Below are 15,396 nucleotides of genomic sequence, written 5' to 3'. Positions count from 1 at the left end.
GTGACAAAACGTTTCAGCTGTGTCTTCAGGAAGCAGGAGTTGTCTTTGCTCTCCAGGGCCCTGTGTGTACCTGTTACCTTCTCCTTGGCTGTTTCTCAAGAATGCAGTTGGTAAAATGGGTCTGGCAGAAGACAGGGGCTGGAATTCCCCTTGAGCTGCAGGAAAAGGGGACTCCAGATAAGAGACCTCCAAGTCTTACCTCACCCTGGAGTCTTATCAGCCAGAAACAGAAGAAACTGCTGCAAACTGCAGGGTGGGGGCATATAGGAACCTACCAGTACATGGTTAGACTCAGCTCAGGGAGACGGACAGAAATAAAATCATCTGATGTGCAGGATAAACCTGCAGAGGCTGCAGACCTTTGAGGTTCCCTGGGCAGTTATCCTCCGCTAGCTTCATTTTGGACAAGGGAATATCCTTAGCCTCCAGTAATGGTTATTTCCCAGGTAATGTAGACAGATTCATGGCTTGCACATGCCAGTTCAGCACTGAGTAAATGTAGTCAGCCATAGTGCAAGGAGGTACAGCAGTGACTTTGAGACTTCTAAAAAATAACCCACTAGAGGGCAGTTTTTTGACAAAGTGATGCAAGGCTTCAGTCACCACCCTCCACTCCAACCTTTACCTAGCTCGGAAAGCAAAAGTTTGCTTTGTGTAACCTTTGGTTCCTCATTCTTCTGGCCTAGAAATAGCGAGTGCTGGTGCTGGTGTCTGAGGTGTACCAGCTCAGCTCAGGGCTCGTTAATGTCTACTTGATCATATTGCCACAAGAGGTTTGTAACAGACACATCTCAAGATCACTGGAGACAGAAACGGGAGTGGCTTCCCTAAAGCCAGAAGTGGGCAGACAAGGCTTGTCCAGAAAATTGCCCCAGTTCAAGCTGAGTAAAAACTGACGTTTAGGCTGGTGCACAAAAAGGCCATTTGGTACGATTTGGATAAGTTGTGTCTCTCTCCTGTGCTGGCAGCATTTAGAGTGGGTGCTGCTTCTGTAAAGTAGGTCTTTGCTGACAGAGCTTGCAGACAGTGAACTGAGATTTCCAGCCCTCCCATTAGCTTGAGGGTAATACAATGCCTCTCAATAACCTACTAATTACAGTCTCCTCATGCATTTATTCACTCATTCATTCTTTGAGACACAGTCTGTGAGCTCTTCTTTCTGAAATTGGTCTTTTAGGACTGTCTCTTGTTATTTCTCAAAGTCGTTTTCTTCAGTTTCCCTCTCATGTGGATCACAGCATGACAAGTCACAGACCAGTGGAGAGTTGAGAACTGCTGACAGACGTCCTGTGGGTGCCAGGGACGCTTGTGTCTTCAGCAGAGTCTGCAAGGTTGTGGTCCTCAACCACAAAGATGCTCTGCTGGGCAGGAATCTGGCTGGTGGGGTGCTTTGGGGCCCAGTGCCTGCAGCGAGGAGAGATGACACTGAGAAAAGCCAGCCTGAAGCGCTGAGACAGCAGGTTGTAGATGATGGGGTTCACGGCAGAGCTCAGGTAGAAGAAAACACCTGGGAGAACAAGGAGAAAGGAGAGAGAGACCTCATTTGTGGGTGGAACAAAGCCAGAAAAGGAAAATCTCATCATTGCCAGTGCTGCTCCACCAGGGCTGGGTGGCAGCGCATCTGGACAGCCAGAACCCAGGCGGAGGCAGAGGCAGAGGCATATCTTGACAAGGGCAGCTCACGCCCCGCGGCTTACGGGGAGGGGAGAGCAGTAGGCAGCATGAGCTGCAGCACTCTGTCTCCAGCTGTTCATGATCCACCTCCTTTGAGCTGCACCAACCTGCCTCCAGCCCTCATCCCCCAGCGGGATTTGCATGGCTGGTGCCCTGTCAGAGCTGCCAGAAGATAACTTCCAGCTGAGGAGAGCTAATTCCCTGCAGCACCCCAGGACAATTGCACGAGATTGGATTTGTCTGAGCTGCAGAATGGCCATATTCAGTGTTTTCCTGTGACATACTGAAAATAAGATTCCTCCTTGAAAAAGCCCTCATTTTATGGTTGGCTGGGCCATAAATGCTTGGTTATATCACCCAGCTCCAGGCAGCAGGTAAGTCTGTTGTCTTACCATTCAGTAAGGTCTCCTGTTAGCTTGAGAGCCCCTCTGGAGGATGGTGCCTGCTGCTGTGTATTCATTAGAAGCAGCTGAATGACAGCAGCATTCATTTCTGAGCACTTCCAAGAAATAAAAACAGCTGGTAATGATACATAATATCTTTTCTTTTAATTTTTTTCCTTAATGAATATTCACACAGCTGTACTGGACAACATCTTGAAAGTTGCAGAAATTTGCATCTAGTCTGAGGCACAGTTATCATCACTGGCTACCAAACTCAAGAAACCTTTTATGCATGCCTCATGTCACCAAAAAATAAATGACTCCATCAGATAAAACACCCACAAATACATTTTGGCAGCCCCTGTGCAAGAGGAAGAAGAAAGCTTTACCTGACACCACGTGAATTAAGTTGAATATATTAGCCAGAGGCTCAGTCCATTCCACAACAAAGCTGAAGAAGAGGCGATCAATATGGAACGGAGCCCAGCAGACAGCAAAAACCATCACGAGGACAACTAGCACAGAGAAAGGGGAGAAGAAAAACTAGCTGGTTATGCAAGGACAAAGTTCACTGGCCAGCACAGAGCAGAGCCAGTTCGGAAAGCTGGAGGAAACAGCATGAAAGAAAAAAGTTTGCTTCCGTGCACAGCAAGGCCTCTGGTGACTACAGTAAGGACTCTTGCAAACCTATCCCAGATGGTGCCTGCGAACATGTGTGGTCATGGTCATGGGGCAGAGAAAATCAGGCTGATTTCAGACTACAGGTTCCCAGTTCAGAAGGGGATTTAAGCTGCCTAAAGAATAATTCTGTTGGATGAAATATTGAAGGTGATTTACATTTCCAGCATAAACATCATCTCAGTAACAAGGTTTACTTCGTCTTAAAGACAGCCCTAAATTATGAAGTATTGAGAGTGCTTTCAGGGTAGCTGCAGCACCAGCTCTCCAGAGTGCTGCATAACGTGCGAGTTTGCCTGGGTCCTACTTTTTCTTGGGAAGGTTTTATTGGTGAAGTCAGTAGCAGGTGATGAACATGGCTTGACAGGACCTTCATTTTCATGAGCAGGGCCTGTGTTGTGATGCATTACAAGCACACAAAATGTAGCTCCTGGGAGCCAGGGCAGCACAAGCAATGTCATTTTGACCCTGAGAAAGACAGCTGCAAGAGCCAGTTTTGGAATGAGGGATAAAACCTGTGGTGGTATGGTAAGGACAAAAATTTGCCTTTGAGTCTTTTGATTGTCAGCCTGCACAGCTACTCCTAACTCCTGGATCCGCTGCTTGGACCTGGTCACTGAGTATTTCACTAAAGTGTTAGTTTAGGAATTAACTCCAAAAATATTTATATATATATGTTCCTCATCTATATGAGAGTTACATGCACACTCTTGGCCATGGTAAACAGAACACGGAAGGCACCACTACTTACACAGCATCTTGGTGACTGATTTTCTGGATGGTCTCTGAACATTCACAGACATTTCCTCCACTTCCAAAGATTTGTCTCCTTTCAACTGGCAAAAGGAGGGAAGCAGAAGAAGAGCTTAGATAGGAGATGATAACGCCACCACACATGTTGCTTTTGATATAGCTGTAGTTTGAGTTTAAGAAGGCAAAATTTGAGGCAACTCAGGACTCAGTGAAAGAAATCTTCATTTAAAATTCAGTTTTAGTCTATACTGAGCATTGAAGCCTTAGATTCATAACAATCAGCAGACTTATGTATCTGAGACTGCATACTAACAGCAAATTTAGATTTCCATTCCCCACTCGTCCTTTCTCAATGAGTCAATATTTGGTTCACAGTTTGTGTTCAATTTCAACATTATTTTGTCTTCTAGCAAAATATTGGTTGTTTGTTTATTTTTCTGAAAGGGTTCCCCACAATTAAGCACAAACCAATGATCCAAAAAATACCCCAGAGAGGCCTTAGTGAAACACAGCTGTAATCACTGGAAAAAAATTGTGTAGAGTTCAAGGGAGTTTGTTTCATGCCCTGAGTGTTTGGACTAATTGATATTCAGTCCATCTGATGAACAAAACCCATATATGCTCTATTGCAAACAAGCAATGCACATGACGTACGCAGATTCAAACGTACTCTGCCCAACTACAATTTTATTTTATTTTATTATTTTATTTTATTTTATTTTATTTTATTTTATTTTATTTTATTTTATTTTATTTTATTTTATTTTATTTTATTTTATTTTATTTTATTTTATTTTATTTTATTTATCAATTTTCCCTGGACTTCTAAAAAATAATAAATGCTTCCCCAATATGCTTAAGGTGAGAGCACTGATGCTTTGGTGATGAAAATACTGTGCCAAGATAATCAGGACAAAACCACTTTTTTTCTTTGATTATAAAAGGAGTCATCTATAGAAACTGCATAATTGCATCTAGCTTCTTGAAGTGAGAACTGCTGATTATCCAACAACTTCAGAGTAATGCTTTTTTCAACAGAGAGAAATTGGAAAAAAAATCTTTAAATTACATGGAAAAGAATATCAGGAATAAGGGAAAAGATAAAAACCAATCTGGACTTGTAAGAACTCTTATGAAAATATGCTAGTTGTGCTACTTTCTTTCATATTTTGTACAGCGATTTTCCTGTTTTTTGATTAAATGTGCTTATTTTTGTTTTATTAAGTAGTTGTAATCTTGATCAAAGAGACTTTCTTTAAATGCTGTTTATTCAGAAAACCAATAAAGAAGAAACACATATGAATTGAATTATATTCAGTTATAGTGCCATTCAGCTTCCTGTTATTTTATATTATAACCTTTTGAGACTTTAAGTCATAGCCACTGTTGCTTAAGGAATAAAATAAGCTGATTTGTAATACGTCTAGTGATAAATGCCTGCTCAGATTGATTAAAATCCTTAGCTTCCTTTCAGTGGTTTTCAGTCCCAACAGTAATTTATTCCAGGAATATTCCAAAGGCTCATAGAATACAGCTCTCTGATGCTGTAATAAAACAGAGACACACGTATCTTTATTTTGTACCTTTCTCCTGTCATTTGATGATGTTTTAAGGTTCCTCTTTAGCCTTAAGCGATAATACATGGGGGCGTATCTAGTAAAAATAACTCAGCAATTGCAATTTGAGAAAATAATGAGTTATGGCAAAGAGAAAAGAAGAAGAAGAAATGAGTTTATGACATGGATTGTGGCTTCAGTCCATGCCAAGGGTATGACAGAAGAAGTCCTGCCAGGATAATGGTTTTACATCACCACAGATGTGTGAGAATAGATAGGATCGCCTGGAGATGAATGCTGCCCCTTCTCTGCAAGAGAATTAAAAGTGTCTGAAGCAACAAGCTGAAAATTAGTTTTTTCCTCCACATCGTAATTACCTACGGCATTTCTTGCTAGAAATCACAAGGCAGAGTGAAATTAGGGCCTCACCTATCCCCAGGCAAACACAGTGAGGCAACTCAGCAGAAGCAGGACAAACTTTCTCCTTAAGTTACATGACCTGACACAAACAGTGATCAAATGTTTGCTCCATCTGATGGAAAATTTGGTGTTTAAAAGCCACGTGGCTTGTGCTAAGGCATGCAAATCCCGAGTGATTTGGCTGATGCCAACTATCTGCTGAGCTGCCATTGCCGCACTGTGAGCTCTCCCCAGTTACAAAGGGAAATGTGTCAGTGGGCACAAGATGTGCAGGATGACTTCCATGGACAGGGAACAGACCCCTCCACATCTGTGCTGGGCTCTGCACAAATTTGCCAAAGGCAGCCACTGCCCACAACTGCTCCTGCAGTTAACAACCGAGTATTTTATGGGGGTGTGAGAGAGAGAGGCAAAATAGATTCTGATGAGAAAATCAAGATTAATTCCACACTATAGAATAAGTATTCTGAATTCAAAGACAGTTAACATAAAATTTTTCATGTGCCCAATGTATTACCCAGGGCAAGTGAAGTGCTGGACTCAGAACTTTGCCTAGGTGAGGTCAGTCTGGTCACATCTGGTTATCTAGATCTCCTTCATAGACAATTTGGGTAGGTGGGATAAATAGGTCTGTGGGCTCTCCACACTTGTCAGTGACTGTCAAAAATCCTAGATAACTCTGATCTAACTATTAGACAGCTGGATACAGGCCCCCATTCCTGTCTCCTTTTAGAAGTCAGCTTGAAGGAAAAGGTCCAGGCCGCTGCCCCAAATCCTGCTGCAACACAGGCTGCTGCTCAGGCAATGCAAGACTATCTCCTGTATCAGCACCACTGGGATTAGCTTCTCCATGAAGCAGCCACTTCCCCACGTTCTCACTGAAAATGAAGAGCTGGCATATGACACGTTTGCTACCCTCTCATAGCTCCTTAACATGTCATGCATGCCTCCTTCTGCATTATATCCTGAGGCGCTCACTCCTGAGTACTGGCAAAGCTTGAAGAAGAAACTTTGGCAAGAAAATTCCCTTTCTACAAAGGCTGGTAAAGGTCATGACTTGGTTTGCCAAGTTGGAGCTGTTGTACAACCTTTGGATCAACTCTGAGCTTTTGCACTACAGTTTAAGTGCAATACAAGACACTCAGGAGATTCTGGAGTGTTGCTGAAGCTTCAGAGATTTCATCACCTGTGAGTAGATAAAAAGTGTCTTCTCTTGAAAATTATATACACACACTATTCTGCTATCATTTCTGTTGGGGAAAAAAAGAAAAAAAAAAGATTTTGCCTAGCACAACTTGGAACGCAATGCAGGTATATCAGGGATGTGCACTTTAAATTTGGAAGTAGCATTCGGATATACAGAAAAGCAGAGGTATAAACAATGAGCATTGCAGCCCTCAGGAAAGACAGCTTAAACAACTCTGTGAATATACAGAAATTCCCAGGTAGCAGGCCTTGTTTGGCACCCACCTTCTCTTCTGGGGTGGGGATTAAGAATTTTTGGTGCCACAAATAGAAGTTATGGCACTTTTCATACTTCTTTTAATTAGCTTGGGGATTTATCTTTTTTTTTTTTTTCCTTTTTTTTTTTTTTTTCTTTTTTAACAGCTACTAGTTTACACACACACACACACACACAGAGGTCTTATTTTGCAAAATTTTCATCAAAGAAACAATGAAACTATGCAAAAAACCTTCAATAGCTACTGAACTGTGATATTGCAATAATTTAACCCATTCTTTGCTTCAAAGATCTGTGTGCTATAGACTTCTGGCTGTTAATTCTTGTGTTTTTTCCCAAGTAGGGAAAGATTGCTTTTCTGCAGTTTCAGATAACCATAAATATCAGCCAGCACAACAAAATGATATATGAACTAGCACAGAACTGGTTGAATTTCTTGCATGTTACTTGGTAAGTTAATCTGTCTCCACATGCATATTGCATCCCTTTCTTGCTCTATGATCACACACAGCTTTTAAAACTCTAAATTGTATTCAATGCAGTGAGATAGGTTTTATATTTTCAAAATGCAGGTAATGTAAGAGAAAGAAAAAAAAAACCACATGGACTTGCTATGATTAGCAGTGCATTGCTGGACTACATAGGTATGTAGGTTAATAATACTGTGATACTGATTGTTTTATCTCTGTATTTAAATAATAATACTTGATAAAACTAGTCCCACTTTCTGAAGAGAGCACAAATGTGAACTCTAAGGTAGCATCAATCACTGGTGAAACTGTGCCATAGTTATATAAAGAAAAGACTGCTGAAATTGCTAGCTGCAGCAATAAGGTAGCATTTCAGTTCATGACAGCTTTGTGAGTCTTAACAAGTGAATATTATCACCCTCTTCAGGGAAGAAGAAAAATAAAGCAGTGTAATAGAAACTCCATAGTCACAAGGAGAGGGAAAACAGAAAACCTACGATTAAATCACCGGCCTACTCCTTTTTATTCTTTTCACATTTTCCTTTTGGTCAATTTCTAGTCTCTACCACAAAGGTGTAAATCTCTGAGAGTCTGGAATCAATCTACAGAGTAGGATATTTAAGTAACATTCAAATGCAAGCAGCATTGATAGTAATTTTTTACAAAAAGATGAGGGTAAATTATTGCAAGCCACAGCTACATTCATTTAAGAATAGGATAACAGCAAAGAAGGGGTTAGATCCACTATTTTCAGGGGTTTTAAATACTTTTGCTTTTTGAGTAAACCAGATGGACAAGAAAAAAGGGGAAATAAAAGACACAGAAACACAGAAGCAAGAGCTAAAGAAACACTGAGCACAGTCAGAGCAGGACTTACTCTTAGCCCCATCAGATAGTACAGCACACTTATGACCCCCATGGGCAGCACATAGAAGAGGAAGGATGTGATCTGGACGATGCAGTTGTAGATCCACATGGGCATGACTACAGTGCAGGTAGCAGAGCCAGGGACCAGGGTGCCGTTGGGGAAATACTGCAGCATGATGCCATGGGTGCCCGTGTTGGGGAGGGCGAAGAGGACAGAGAGGACCCAGAGCACCACGATGGTCCTCAGGGCACGCTTGCGGGTGCTCTCCAGCTTGGCGCGGAAGGGATGGAGGATGGCAAAGTATCTCTCCACGCTGACCGTGGTCACGCTGAGGATGGAGGCGAAGCACACTGTCTCAAAGAGTGCTGTCTTGAAATAGCAGCCAATGGGCCCGAACAAGAAGGGGTAGTTGCTCCACATCTCGTAGACTTCCAGGGGCATCCCGAAAAGCAGCACAAGCAGGTCTGAGACAGCGAGGCTGAAGAGGTAGTAATTGGTCGGGGTCTTCATGTTCCGGTGCTTAAGGATCACCAGGCAAACTAGGAAGTTACCTATCACCCCAACAATGAAGATGAAGCTGTACACCAAAGCCATGGGCAAGAAGAGATGGCTCCTTTTGGGCCCACATAGGAAGGCTAAGTAATCCTCGGTGCTGTTCAGGTACCTCCTGAAGCGTTCTTCATGCAGAGCCAGGTGGTTAAACCAGGAGGTATTGCTGGTCCAGGCCATCATGGGACCTCCCAAAATGCTCCACCACTGCAAGCCAGTCTTCTTTAAGTTTCTCTGTGCTAGTTCACTCACTTTTTTTTTTTGCAGAGAGGGAGGGAGAGGGGTTGTCTTGCCAAACCTAGATGCACAAAGCCACTGAGAGATGTGAGGAGTGTGCTTGCCTGGCTTCGGTGGAGTGTTTGCTGTCGGAACAGCTGTTCCCCTGCGAGGAGTCCCTAAGCCAGAAAGCCCCTCCTTTCACACATATTCATTGGCTCACTAAGTGCATTAGATTATAGAGTAAGAAAAGAGGTTCTGGCTACTTGCATCAGCTCCTGTAACAGATGCGCTCATAGAATAGGAAACGTGGGATTTAGAGAGCTGGGAATTTGAGATATAGGATGAGAAGCTTGCTGCAAGATGCTTACATTTGTCAGAGGGTGGGAAATCAGAAAATAATATATTAATACTACAGACAGTTATAATCCACAAGCAGGAAAAAAAAATCATAAAAATTTTATTTTTCAGATATCTGCTGATTTTTATTCTCTGTTTTCTATGGCAGCAAGTACTTGGAAACAGAGAGTGATCTGCAGAAAGCCAACCTGTTTTTGTAGTCACGCATGTGGAATTAGACAAGTATACAGTTTCAACCTTTTTTTTTTTTAATATTGTATTTTTTTCTCCTGAAATCTGACACAGGATTTTAACTGCTCTTCTTAGTGATATCAAAATATTTTTTCCCACTTCTGTTTTGTAAGGAAGTGTTGTGTCAAAGTGCATACAAAATTTTCATTGAGGGTTGACAAAAGGGGCTGATTGGAGTTTTGAGAATTCTGGAATCTGATCCCATGTTTTAGATAGCCTTGTTTGGGGAATTTTTCTGAAGACCATATTGTTTCAAAAACATATTCAGTGCCTCTAGGGTTAAGGTTACATGAATTCTTATGAACACTTATTTCTTCCTGAATGAAAACTATTCTGCAAATGTACTTTCTGAGCCAAAGAAGTGTCTGATACAAAGACGATGGCTGTGTCACTATAGATCATTTATCTCCTGATTAATTCTTGGTTCCTTACTGAATTTCTCTAAAACAACAACAGAAGCAGCAACAAAAAAGCTTTGAAGTGCATGGATGTCTTCTTTTGAGAATCAGAAAGTTAAGCTCTTTGGAATCAAATTACTGCAAAACCTGGTGTAGTGTAGGGGACTTTGTCAGCCTGATGTGCAATTTGCTCTGTAGCTCTCACTAGTTTTCTCTTCTGAGTCCCCCTTGAATTGATGTAAGATTTAACACCCCAACACCTGTTGTTAGGATGCTTTTTGAGTCCTCATGAAGAACATGAAGAACCACCTCCTTTGTTCTAGCCTTTTAACTTGAGTAACCCTGGCTCCTAAACCAGAACTGTGTCTTTTTAATCACCCAGAAGCAAAAGAACTGTCCACTTGTCTGGCATCTCCTCCAAAATCCTGACAGAAGCAAGCTTTCTGAGGAAGATGTAAACTACTCCACTATAGGTGGCTTGACAGCAGATCCCACAGAAAAACTCTCCTCTTCTGAAGACAAAAAAGTCTTCAAAATTTTAGTTGCCTTAGATCCTGCCTTCTTTGCTCCTTCCCTCTTTAATTTCTGGTTTAGTTGTAGTTCAATAACCCTGAAAGAAAAAGAAAAAAAACCTGCCGTAGTAAACACAGACTGCCTCCAAAAATAGCAGCAGTAGGCAAAGAACAAGGGTCTGTTCCCACTGTGGCATATCCAACATGTGTAGCTCCGAGGATTTTTTGTCTGTGCATTCATTTAGAATATTAGCAGAATAATATGCCACATGAACTGTACTAAAAGACAGAAACATGTTGCCTGTGATAACTTTCAGACCTGCTGAAATTATTTCACACACAGACTTTCTCCATCAGAAAGAATCCACTGATTTATTCCTGCATTGCACCGAAACATTTTGTTTAGCAGAGTGCTAGGGTTTATTGGATTGGTAAGCTACAAGGGTGCTTCTTTGACCTGTTTCTCCCTTCCTTAGTGATGCAGATGAACAAGGTTCCTTGCATTTCAGCATTATCAGAATAATGTGAATTTGATTTTGATTTGAACTACTGCTGCTACAAAAGGTAGGAGCAGGGAAATCCTTAGGAGGGTGCCTGGTTGTGACAGGCACAGGAGGAGACAAATAGTTGTAAACAATTTGTCCAGGACTAAAAACTTCCTGCATCTCTGTTTAACTTTCAGGATTTTTCTCATCACCAGTCTCTCACTGATTTTTCATTTATTTCCATTTCTTCTTTTTTTCTCCCAGTAAGTTACTCTCTATACAGCATCGTAACTGAAGTGAGTAAAACACTTAGATACCAAAATAGCTACCAAATAGGTCTTCATTTTGATTCACACACATTAACCATTATAGAGAAAGTGAAAAGGAAACTTGAGGTCTGTTTAGCTTGAATTCAGTCTTGCAGGAAAAAAAAAAAAAAAAAAAAAGTATTATTTACTAAAAAGCCACCAAGGCAGCCTTGCCAGTCTTGAGCTCTGTGAGAGGAAAACTATGGGCTGTAGAAACACACGAGAGCCCTTGGAAATGTGGATGTGCCAGGCTCACCTGCATCTACTTCCACTTGTCCTCCCTCCTGGATCCTGTCTGATCCTGCTGGGCATGAGAACTGACTGGCTGTAAAAGTAGGGGCAGAGGAGAAAAGTTGGTCTATTTGTCTAGCAGGCTACCCCTGGAGTCATGTCACTATAAGCAGGATTAAGTGGCAGATGGAGAGGACAAGAAGGGCCAGGAGAATGGAAAATATATTTCAATTCATTTCTTGAAGCTTTATTCAGTGTTTATCATATCTGTCTCAATGAGGAGAGGAGAGTATATCTGGAAACCAAAGACTAATTCTAGCTCTGCATGACTGGAAATATTTTATTTTTACAAGGGAAATGGAAAATAAAAATAGATTTTTCCTTTTGAAAGTATTTGTGTTTTTTTTCACTGTAAAGCATGCTTCATTGGTGCTTTCTGTTCTATACTCAAAGGAAGATTGCGTGCTCTATGGTGGCCAGAGAAATGTGCAGTTTAAAGTAATAATGATGTTATTGATATAATGTAATATTTACATTAATGTAATGTTTGTTATGTAATATATTTAATTGCAGTGTACTATTTGGCAACATAAAAGCCATACAAGTTTTTGTGGCATGGTAAATCCCAGTGCTAGTCCGAGTGTAGCATTATTCCCTTAGGGTTTGCCTATGCCCTCATGCTGGTGGTATTTCTCTTGCCACGTTTACTCAGCAGAGTCTTTCCTTTATCCGATGTAAGAGCACTATGGTGCACTGCTGTGTTCCACTAAGGGCAGTACAGTGTACATTTAAGAACAAGTAAATTCAAGTACCTTCATGTTTCCCAAAGCCCTTGTAAGGGCACTCATTACTGACTCTATATTAGATCAGTAAATAGTGAGCATTTTGTTTTGTTTTGTTTTGTTTTGTTTTAGGGAAAATTGAACACATTCATCAAAAGAGCCAGATAATGATAGAGGTAATCAAAATATAGCAAATGTATAAATCCTCCGTGGGTCACGCTTACAGGGGGATATATTTTGAAGAAATATGGTCCATTATGATGGTCTAATCTGAATATTTGCTCTCCTCAGAACATAGAAATTTATTCATGCTAAACAAGCTCTTTTAGGTATTTACTTCTACGTGGTGAGGCAGAGGTTCTTCATCCAGCTTCAAATGTTCCGGCTGTAGGATTGGAAATAATATAGTTGTTCTCCTGCCATGCTGTGCCATATTAATTAAGTCTGTTGATTATCTGGCGTCCTGGACCTAAACTGACCTCTCTGAGCAGCCCTGGGATGTAGCTCAGGGTTTGCAAGAGAGATGCTCACTGTTCACCCTTAGAAAGACATTCTACTTCAGTGAAAGGGCTTGAAGAGGTATGTATGGGGTTTGCCACAATCCTTGGCAAAACAGGTCAACTAGTTCTTATTGTCAGCAATTACAGTCTAACACTTCATTTCTGATTTCCACGTGCAGTCATCAGACTGTTGTTTCAGTAGTTTCACCCTTTCTCCAACTTGCAGATACTGAAGGTAGATGCAGAATCTTGTAGAAATTCTGCCTGTGGGGACTGTTATCCAGCTGGCCTGAGCTGGTTTTCCTTAACTCCTTTTTCAGAGCCCTTAGAGCTCTGTGCACTGCAAGTTCAAGCTCACAGTCTCAGTCCTTTAAGAACTTGTACCAAGTATCTCATATGGATGCAAGGAAGATGGAAGTTAGAGGGCACATTACTGGTAGGCAGAAATGTTAAGCTGTGCTACACTGAATATCTTAATACAATTGCTAGGAAAATATCACTCAATTTCCCTTATAAATCACTGAATTATAATTAAAGATCATTGATTGACTCTTTTTTTTTGTTGTTTTTCTTCTGTGAATTGTTTGGTTTACTGAATTAGCAAGAGCACAAGTCCATGTTTTTCTAAGTATTCAATATAACATTCAGCATGCCATCAAATACATAGGTATATTTTGTATATTTTCTCTCCTGACAGGCTGGAGGAGGGAGCTGCGCTGTAATAATAGCTGGGTATGCAGCAGCCTTTCCATGCCTTATTGTAAGTCATTTTGCAATTATCTAGGCTCTTAGCAGTCAGCTTCTCCATGGCTGTACATGATAACTAAAGTCCCCAGGATATCAATCAACACACACAAGAAGTGGATTTCATGACTATAGTGGAAATAGCCAGGAGCACACCTCTTGGCCAGGAGCAGCTGGCAATCTACCTAGGCACTGCAGACACAGTCCACTTCAGCAGTGGAACCCATTTTACCTAACTTTTGTCATTAAAAACAGCAAATGAGTCTATGCTGATTTTTTAGGCTTTTACTTTTGTCAATAATGGAAAGGAGAACTTCCAGAAAGTGATTTGTTCTAAACCAGAGCACAAGATAAATAAGAAATATGAAATGGAGGAGCTTGTTGTTTTCTGCTATTGTCTGCAGAGGGAAGGTGGATGATGGGGTTTAACAACAAGATTGTTAAAAGCCAAGATGAATGTAGACCCCAGTTTTGTGAAGTCTTATTCACCCTTCCTTCAGAAACAGCCTTTGCAGGGAACCATATTCAGCTTTGTCTTGGAGAAGGTGTTGGGGCAGCCAAAAACAGGGCAGAGAGCAAGCCAGCAAGGGCAGCCCAGTGCTAACAAACACTCCCTGGTCCTCTCTTACCCAACAGGGTGGATGTACCTACTGAGATGACTTTCAGAAATTTATTACTTTGTTTATGATAGAAATTAGTGGGAATGGTGCCCTTTTAGTAAGCCTTTTGTGTGTTGGTGTGTGTGCTCATGCTTTGAAGAGCCAGTGGGTGGCATGTATGAATTTAGTGCAGGCTTGATGGGCAGGTGAGCAGTAACAAGAGCTGAAAAAGAACACTGATGCAGAAAATCTTGTTGTACTGAGTGTGTCCATCATGGTGAAGTGACTCCGATTTATATGGGGAAAGATGAAAGGATTGTCATGGCAGAAAATGTATTGAAACTGCAAGCACAGTGATGAATGACTCAGATTGACTGAGTCAGGAGGGATCTGATACTACAAGACTTGTTTATGCAGAAAGAATCAGATTATTCGGCATCTCTGGCATTTTGCATCCTTTTACAGTATTGATACTCCATTGCAGTTTCTTCTTCCTTTGATTTATACATTGCTTTGGAGAGCTTGAGTCACTTGATTGTCTGACCCACAAAACACTTACATAGTTACTATTTTTTTTAATTTTTTTTTTTTCCACGATGTGATTCATCAGTATTATTTTTCAGCTCACATCCATTTGGTTTTTCTTCTTCACCTTGGGATTTGGGCAAAGATTTTTCTCCATTAAAGAAAAAAATCCACACTGTATCACAGAGTCTGTATCAGACATATGCACTAATGAGACAGAAGGAATCACAGTGATGATTCCTATCACATTCAAAGAAATACAACACATTTATGCATTGCATTGTTGGAGTTTAAAGAAAGTTTGCAATTTGTTATGGGAAAACTGAATCTGTCGATGAAGATGGTAAATGGGACCCATGGAATTTATATAGCACCTATCATATATAAAGGAAATAGTAAAAGAAACGCTAAGAGAGTTATGGGTAACTAAACATTTATTTGTTTTAGGATTGGTGTGAAGGTACACTTACTATAAGGATAATAAATTCTATCTGAAAAATTTTTCTCCTGTTAGAAAACTATGTATACCTTCTATTTCCCTCTGAAATGCAATGATGTGTTATTTTATACTCTAACAAACAATTAGCTCCGAGCCGCTTACATAATAATAATGGAATTTATAATAATGGAAATAACTGGAAATGAAACCCCATTTTTTTACTTTTCTTTAATTTTAGAAAGTGTGCTTCAAC

The 15,396-nt window shown here is 40.8% G+C and overlaps 1 protein-coding gene across 1 annotated transcript; it reads right to left on the bottom strand.

The window, feature by feature from the left end:
• Positions 1-1,247: 1,247 nt before the first annotated feature.
• NMUR2 (neuromedin U receptor 2) lies at positions 1,248-8,993 on the bottom strand (the record flags this gene model as incomplete). Its single annotated transcript, XM_084295545.1, has 4 exons — positions 1,248-1,507; positions 2,447-2,572; positions 3,487-3,571; positions 8,274-8,993. The coding sequence occupies 4 exons, from the start codon at positions 8,991-8,993 to the stop codon at positions 1,248-1,250; spliced, it is 1,191 nt and encodes a 396-aa protein (XP_084151671.1).
• Positions 8,994-15,396: the final 6,403 nt, after the last annotated feature.

The sequence above is a fragment of the Netta rufina genome (assembly GCF_964035555.1).
Source record: "Netta rufina genome assembly, chromosome: 14".
Classification (NCBI taxonomy): Eukaryota; Metazoa; Chordata; class Aves; order Anseriformes; family Anatidae; genus Netta; species Netta rufina.
Note: the sequence above shows the minus strand (reverse complement) of the source record. Positions and strands in the feature narration are given on the sequence as shown.